Source organism: Malus domestica, chromosome 15 (assembly GCF_042453785.1).
Source record: "Malus domestica chromosome 15, GDT2T_hap1".
Taxonomy (NCBI): domain Eukaryota; kingdom Viridiplantae; phylum Streptophyta; class Magnoliopsida; order Rosales; family Rosaceae; genus Malus; species Malus domestica.
Window position 1 is genome coordinate 14,768,110 of NC_091675.1, and position 8,751 is coordinate 14,776,860.

Here is an 8,751-nt window from a genome sequence, read left to right on the forward strand (position 1 = left end):
ATTATGTACAAAATATGCGGCACTGTGTGTGCCACCTTCGACAAACAATGAAATCTAAATGTTTTATGTAAACCAAATGCTTCATGTATTCCCATTACGTATCCTCGAGATTGAAGAAAAAGAGAAGAAGACGATTAGTACCTTTCTTACTTTTGTATCTTTAGTTTTTAAGTTTACATGATGCAAGAATGATGAAACGCAAAAGGAAAAATATAATGCAATGTGTTTTGAAGAGAAACGTACATATCATGTACACTTTTACTTCTTCTCATGCTCTTATATTTTTCTCGTGTGATTCAATAAGTGCGTTACTTGAAAGAAAGAAATCCAATAATTACTACATAGCAGAAAAATACGGTACTTATTGGGTGGTTTATTTGTCCCACAAGTACTGGAAATGCGATGGGTAGGATTTGGGTCGGTTAGGATAACAAGTTGTTATAAAATTTGTGGGACATTGTCATTAGATCATTTTTCAATTGATAAAGAATTTACTTTATTAGGTAAAAAGGTTAATCCAATTCCAAAGATATTAATAATCCATATAGGCAGATGTTTAAGTCAATGTTAAATTCGCTAATCTTATTCTTATCCGAGAGTGTGACTGTGAGATATGCAAAAAACTTGACATATAATATATGATATAACCACATCCATTAGCAAAATTTAGTTTTATTTATTTTCACCATTCAAAATATTACCATACATGAGAGCAATGCGATAATTTTTCATTGTATTTTGGCCTTTTTGTTCATTAGGATGTAAGATCTGTTTAATCAGTCTTTATCATTATCTTTTAACAGGGTAATACAAAATACTACTTATATTCAAAATTAAGGTAATTAGTATAAAAAAATATGGATAGAAAGATTTACATCTAAAGCAAATAAATAAAAGATCCATAATCCATCACAAACAAGCACTTCCATGTCGAATTACTAACGAAATAACTGCGTCCGGCCAAATGAAAACACAAATCATGGCACACAACATTATCATAGTGAATTATGGAAGCATGTAATAATAGCAATATCGTCATAATATGTTGGATTAATATTACTAAAAATAGTAATTTTGAACAAATACAAAAACATAATAGTTAACAATGTAATCTAGAAATATTCACGCATTAATAATATTCTGACTGCAATTTTCTATAAAATCAAATAGTTTGAGTCAGACACGAGAGGTTCTTATCCAAGTTCATATATACTACCGTGACTTGTCAAATTAGTGCGCCACACTATTCCCATTAATCTTGGCCATTCCCATTCCATCATTCCAACCATTCCCTTTTGTTCCTATAAATGTGCGTGTTCTTTGGGTAGTTTTCTTTCACAACCAATATCTCTAACTCTCGCACTCCTATTTTTTCTCCTCGTGCTCTTACGATCTCTTATCTGAACTGACCTGGCCTGTTTCATGAATTCCACGACGAAAACAAGCGGCTCAGTCAGCTTCGCAGCTCCGCGAAGCTTTGGCACCGCCTTCAAATCCGACCTCAAGGAGACCTTTTTTCCCGACGACCCTTTCAAGGCATTCGCAAATGAGAAACCACTTGGGAAGGTCAGGAAGGGTTTCCAATATTTCGTTCCCATCTTGGGATGGCTTCCGAAATACAGTCTGAAAACGTTTCAATACGACGTCCTTGCCGCACTCACCATCACCAGTCTCGCCATTCCTCAAGGAATTAGCTACGCCAAACTCTGCCAGATTCCTCCCATTATCGGCCTCTGTAAGGCCCTCGAATCTGACTAATTGATTAAATTGAATATTATCTTCTAAAATATATGTACACACAGTCCAAGTTCAGCGTCTCGCAAGAGAATATTTCTTCGATAATTTTATGTGCAACCAAACCAATAAATAATTAATGGGTTGTGTTGTGTTATAATTGTGTAGATTCAAGCTTTGTTCCTCCTCTTATTTATGCAATTTTTGGAGACTCCAAGTACCTCGCTGTGGGAACAGTGGCAGCATGCTCGTTGCTTATTGCCGAAATCATTGGAGAAGTAGCTGATCCAAAGGCAGACCCTACATTGTACCTGCACTTAGTTTTTACGGCCACCTTTATCACCGGCATTATTCAGACTGCTTTGGGTATTCTAAGGTGAGAAATTATTGTGTAGTACTGAAACAAACAAGTACCGTATATGTATATGTGTGTGCACCTTTTAATGCAAATTTAACCTAATTATATATAAGTTATTGTCGTCGATATTCAGGCTGGGGATTCTGGTGGATTTCCTATCACATTCCACCATCACTGGCTTCATGGGAGGGACTGCAATTATAATTTGCTTGCAACAGTTGAAGGGCTTTTTAGGGTTGAAGAATTTCACGACCAAAACCGACGTTGTAAACGTTTTGAAATCAGTATTCCAGCATAGAAACGAGGTCTGTGCTTATCCACGTATTAATGCGAAATTAGTGCATATATAGTTTTTTTCCTAATTTGGTAACAGTTGATTAATTCCTTCCTAAAATGTCGATTATTACAAGTCACAGTGGCGTGGATTAGGTGCATGGACGCGCTTTAAAATTGAATGACATTTGTAATAAAAAGAAAAAAGAAAAGAAAAGAATTAATGATATTTTTTCCCTTTTTGCAGTGGAGGTGGGAGAGTGCAGTTCTGGGTATTACCTTCCTCCTTTTACTACAGTTCACCAGGTGGCTGGTGAGTTCTCTGTTCTTCAACAAAAACTCACTGGGATATATGGTTCCCGCTTTTAAAAAAAAAATATCTATCTTGTGAGTGCTAGAGGTGGAATTTACAATAATGGGTTACGAACATGAGCCTCCTAAAAACTAAATATACTTTAATTTATAATTGGCAAAGACATGTTCTTATATTTTAAGAATATCGTATCACAACATCATTATCAATAAAATCAAATATATTTATTATTTTATAATATCAAGTTATCATTCATCCATTGGTTTCCATTCATGTTTCCTTATATACAACCAAGTTATCATCCAACTAAAAAGCTCTCCCTATTTTGGAAAGGTTGTAGTTTTGGGAAAAGGATCCTAGCTGGATTCTTTTTATGGGAATCCGGAGAATCTTGTGATTATGTCCGTTTATCGTACATCGTGCGGTCAGAAATCATTTGAAATTTAAAATTTAAATTTAAATATAAATAGTACCTAACGAAAGCTGACCGTATGAGGTACGATAAATGATCATGATCATGGGATCCCCAGGAAAAGGCCGTAGTTTTGTTAAATAAAAAAATATTAATAAATGGTCTCTTTATTTTGTTTGCCTTAGCTATTGTAGGAGTCATAGAAAATTTTGAAAGGGAGGTGTTTGAAGTTGTTAGAGTCAGTGGCAGCCAATTAATGCCTTCATGGTTCCGTCACTGCTTATGATCAATAAATAAATGTAGTTTATAGATAATAAATAATTAATTACTCTTCCTCTATATTAATAATGTTCACTTACTTTTCAGAGAAATAGAAAACCAAAGCTATTTTGGGTGTCGGCCATGACTCCACTTTTCGTGGTGGTTGTTGGGTGCCTTATTGCTTATTTTGCCCATGCAAAAGACCATGGAATACCAATTGTAAGTGTGCTAACTTGTTTCAAATATTCATTTATTAATAGAATAGTTAATATAAAAATAAAAGTAAATGTTTCCATTCAAATTGTATTAAAACTACGAGAAAAACGTTCATGGCACGAAATGCCACGGTGAAAGTGTATTCATGACATGAAAGTCTCTTAGTTTTCATATCTCATTTCTTTTGTTGTTATTTTCTTATATTTATTTATCTATTTCTATTCTCAGGTGGGAGACTTGAAGAAAGGGATCAATCCTTCTTCCATTCAATATTTGACCTTTGACAAAAAATATTTTCCGGCTGTTGTGAAGGCTGCGGCTATTACTGGCCTTATTGCTTTGGCTGTGAGAAAGACCTTAACCTACCTACTAATTATTTCTCCCATTAATTTTCATTTCTGGTTTAAATTAAGAGAGACTTTAGTTTTTAGCTACCGCTAGGTTAGTTTAATATGTATTTTAATTATCAGATAACCTTTTTCAGGAGGGAATAGCAATTGGAAGGAGCTTTGCCATAATGAGGAACGAACAAGTTGATGGGAATAAGGAAATGATAGCTTTTGGCTTCATGAACATTATTGGATCTTTCACCTCATGTTACTTGACTACTGGTATATTATATTTACATATAAATTGCATATGGGGGTGTGATATCCACACACACCCATTTTACTTCTCACATACATTTTTAATTTTTAGCCGTCGGATTAGATAAATTGAAGAAGATCAACAGACAAAAATTATTAAGGGTGTGTGAGAAATAAAATATGGTGTATGGATAGCACACCCCATTGCATATCTCCAATTCATTTCACTAATCACTGTTCACATATTCTATAATTCTTTGATTAATTTTGTATTATAATTTAATTAGGACCATTTTCAAAGACTGCGGTGAATTACAATGCGGGAGCAAGGTCACAAATGACAAACGCAGTGATGGCACTGTTTATGATGATTGTTCTTCTGTTCTTGGCTCCTCTCTTTAGTTACACCCCTCTTGTTGCTTTATCTGCAATTATTATGTCCGCCATGCTTGGACTCATCAAATACAATGAAGTCTATGAACTCTTCAAGGTTGACAAGTTTGACTTCGTCATCTGCATGGCTGCCGTTTTAGGTGTTGCCTTCATTAGCATGGACATCGGTCTCGGTATCTCAGTAAGCACTTCTTCTCGCACACGTTTATGCTTTAAGTCTTTTTCAAAAGAGCATTTAAGTCTTTTTCAAAAGTGCAAATGCTCTTGTAAAAGAACTTGATAGTTGTTTCTCCAGTGCTTTCAGAATTCAAAACCCTAAACCCTAAAACTTGCAGGCTTGTAGCCATTTACGTATTCATTAATCTTATTAGGGTTTTAAACTTGAATTAACATAGTGGGTCTTTGTTTGATTAGATCGTACTTGGTCTTGTGAGAGCTCTCCTTTATGTGGCTAGGCCTGGCACTTGTAAGCTTGGAAAAATACCAGACTCGGTTATTTACCGTGACATAGAGCAGTATCCAGAAGCTGCGAGGAATTCAGGAGTCCTGGTACTACAAATTGGCTCCCCAGTTTACTTTGCAAATGGCAACTATATCAGGGAAAGGTAAATATTTATGTTTCGCTTATATTATACATTTCAAAATTAATGATATTGCTTAACTAATTTTTTTAGATCTATAATTATAGTATTAGTAGTAAATTTTTCTAATTAGTAGATATTTGGAAATAGGATTTTGAGATGGGTTTGGGATGAGCAAGAACAATTAGATGCTAGCGGAGGCCAGCTTGAGCATGTCTTGCTCGAATTGTCAGGTACGATTAAACTTGATTATATATATCTTCAAATCTCCCTGCCTCATTGATAAAAAAAAATAAAAAATTTGCATCGTTCGTGACTGTTTCTCCAATTTAAATTAAATGTTTCAAACTCGATTTCGTAGGAGTTATAACCATCGATATGACTGGCATTGAAACGTTGGCGGAAGTACACAAAACCTTAGCTGCAAGAGGGGTTAAGGTAAAGATGTAATGCATGCATTCATGTACTTGTTCATCATTTATTCGTCTTAACAGTTAATTATAACGAGAATAAAATATAATTTCTGTAGTTGTTTGTCATTTTAGATGGGAATAATAAACCCGAGGATTAAGGTGATGGAGAAAATACAAACGTCACATTTCGTAGACAAGATCGGAAAAGAAAATATCTACTTATCGATCGAGGATGCAATCATAAATTGCAAGTTTTCGATTCGCAAGTCCGGTGAAGCCGAAGGTTCATCATAAACCGCAAGCGATGATGCATACAACAAGTTTGACGCTGTGTTCTGGGTTTCGATTCTGCAGTTGCTGGTACTCCGAGAAATTTACACTTGGTTGTTGTTGTTGATGGGGTTTGTTCTTGAGGGGGAAAAGTGGAATTTTATTTCTCCTATGTGAAATTAGTATTTTTCTTACTTGATAGGAAATAAGTGTAGCATTACTCTTTTTTTTTTTTTTATTGGCAATAATATGGATCATGGATCGAAGATTTAGAACTTTTACTTTGTTTTGAAACAATGAAATAACCAAAGTATGAGAGGAGTTCAGAACATACATGATTTTCTTGTAGTTAAAACCGGCTTGCAGTTCGAGCGGTTTTTCTTGTAGCTTGCAAGTTGTAGATATGCGTTAAACCAATTTGAGTACAGAAATAATACATTATTCTAACTAACTTAACTACGCTTATACATGCAATTTTTATTTATTAAATACGAATATAAAATAGTAATGATTTTCATACCCTCATTTTCTTGTCATAAACTCTTCTCTTAGTTCTTATCTAATGTTTTATTTATTTTAATTATATTCAATTCAACAACCGGAAATGCATAGTGCAGAGTAAAAAAAGAAGAGTAAAAATTATTTTCGAAATAAATATTAATAAATCATGACACAACTACAAGCCCAAACCCAAACATGGTTTTGGACACTGTTCCGAACTGAAAGTGCGAGCCCATAGGACTCACACCTCCATTCGAAACTCTGCCTCCGAGCTCAATCCGCTTCCATCTCTGTACCGCCAAGGCCTTCCAGCTTCACTCTTCCTGAGCTCCGCACCGACTTCCACGAGCTCTTTCATCTCCCAACTCACGGAAAATGGTAAATGCGAACCGAAATTTCACTCTAAATATTTTCCTTAGTTTAACTTCATCTCTGCCTTTCTTACTGTTTTTTCTTGTGAATTTTGATTAATTTCATCAATTTTTCTGCTGTTTCCATGGTGAATTTGCAGCCTCTCCGGCTTGATATCAAGGTAAATTTCTCTCAGTTTCTTTCAGTTTGTGTTATCCGTTTCGATTTTATCAATTTTGTTATGATTAATAAGTGCATTTTCACTTATTATTTTGATGCTGCTCTTGAATTCTTTAAAGTTGGGATTTCATAAGAATTTTAGTTTATCAAAACTGCTGTTACAAATGTAATTTTTTTTTCCTGGAAAGTAGTTTATTCTCATAATTCCTAGTTGTTCCTTAATTGTTTTATGGTGATATTGTTTCTTGCTGCCTGTGATTAGCTATAGGGTTAAGCGATTCGTGCTTTTCAGAAACTTAAGTGATTACATATGGGATATAGTGAGGTTAATGTGAAGGCTAAGAAGATAGTTTTTGTAACTGTTGGAACTACCAGTTTTGATGCTCTTGTTCGAGAGGTGGATACGCGTGAGGTTAAACAAGAGTTGGTATACTTGGCTTCTCTTTCAAATGGGCCGCGGATCCTACATTCCCATGAAGATATTTCTCAACCGAGCTATGCGATTACTTGCTGCTCTTCATTATCTACTGCAAAGTAACAAACTTTAGTGGTGCAAAGTGGATTTGTAAACGAATGCGTTATCCAGTTTGCTATTTTAGATTTGGGTTTGTAGGTGGCTGTAGTGTTGATATTCAATTCCTGCGCAGATAGAGGTTAAAAGAAAAGAAACTAGTTTGTCCGTGCTTTCATAAATTCGAACAAGAATTCATCCGTTGCTTGGTTTTCTGCTACTCTGAAATAGCCTGGTTGCTAGTAATGTTGTAGCAACAGAATGGAGGAATGTTAAGTTAAATGACTTCTATGCTCTCTTATGTCAGACATACTTTGTGCAACATCTTTCCCCCTCAACATTATTGTTATAATGCAGGCTGAAGGAGGAGATGAGCCCCTTGCTGTTGACTACACTTTTTCTTCGAGCATTGCAGACCATCTGAGAGCAGCGTCTCTTGTGTCAGTCATGCAGGTATGATTCTGATAGCGTCTGTTTATCTTTCTGCATTTTTTACCAAGTGAATAATAGAAGACTTGCAGAGATACCGATGTATTTCTTAATAAATATTTGGCTTTAGCATCTTCAGCTAAAATACTTGCAGCGCTAATTCATCACTTAGAATCTTAGTAGCTACAATGTATTAGTTTCATCTCTTTTCTTGTCGTAAATGCAAGACTCGTCTATAATTTCTAAATTTAGTTGACGAGTGCTATATTCTGCAGGAAATTTATTTTTCCCCTCAAGATTTTGGATTCATCATTTTTGAAATGATTTTTTGTCAAAATAGTATAAAAAGTACTATGCTCGCCCATGAACACTTTGTCACGTTATAAAAAGTACAAAAATTTTGTTGATTGCGAGCCATTTTTATTTTCGTTGATGCTTGATATTTTTTCTTGGCCTTGATGTTTGATGTGAACATAATTTGCTGCGGTGTAGTGTCAGGGAGCATATTCGAAACTTTGCGGCTTGGTAAGCCCTTAATTGTGGCAGTGAATGAAGATCTGATGAATAACCATCAGAGTGAGTTCGCAGAAGAAGTTGCAGACATGAAGCATTTGTACTATGCTCGCCCACGAACACTTCGTCACGTTATACCACCGGATATGAATTTGGATTCCCTGGTTCCGTACCATCCTGGTGATGCCACACCAGTTGCCAAGTTTATCAGCAGGTTTCTTGGTTTTTTGCCCATGATTGATGGAATTGTAAAGTTTTATTACTTTTATGAATGTATTATCGATCGAGATGCATGTTTGAAACGGCATGTACAATTTGAATAAAGATTTGCAGACGTGGGGTTAGGTCAACTTGAGTGCAAAAAGAGAGCACATGCATGGAATTGGATCCCATCTCTTCATATCTTAACCATTCATCATGTATAATGCAGTCAGAAATTATTTGATTTTTTATTT

At 35.2% G+C, this 8,751-nt stretch overlaps 1 protein-coding gene and 1 long non-coding RNA gene across 2 annotated transcripts; both read left to right on the forward strand.

Annotated features, from left to right (window-relative positions):
* Nucleotides 1-1,229: 1,229 nt before the first annotated feature.
* Nucleotides 1,230-6,086, forward strand: LOC103400573 (probable sulfate transporter 3.5). The gene is made up of 12 exons (XM_008339225.4): nucleotides 1,230-1,735; nucleotides 1,903-2,110; nucleotides 2,226-2,397; nucleotides 2,613-2,678; nucleotides 3,457-3,570; nucleotides 3,796-3,912; nucleotides 4,052-4,178; nucleotides 4,442-4,728; nucleotides 4,962-5,152; nucleotides 5,279-5,361; nucleotides 5,490-5,566; nucleotides 5,674-6,086. Exons 1-12 carry the CDS (start codon nucleotides 1,423-1,425, stop codon nucleotides 5,833-5,835), a joined length of 1,917 nt encoding a protein of 638 aa, XP_008337447.3. The 5' UTR covers nucleotides 1,230-1,422; the 3' UTR covers nucleotides 5,836-6,086.
* A 405-nt stretch (nucleotides 6,087-6,491) lies between these two features.
* On the forward strand, nucleotides 6,492-8,646 carry LOC103400571 (uncharacterized). The gene is made up of 4 exons (XR_011576405.1): nucleotides 6,492-6,690; nucleotides 6,824-6,844; nucleotides 7,712-7,807; nucleotides 8,276-8,646. It is a non-coding gene; the product is annotated as an uncharacterized lncRNA (long non-coding RNA).
* Nucleotides 8,647-8,751: the final 105 nt, after the last annotated feature.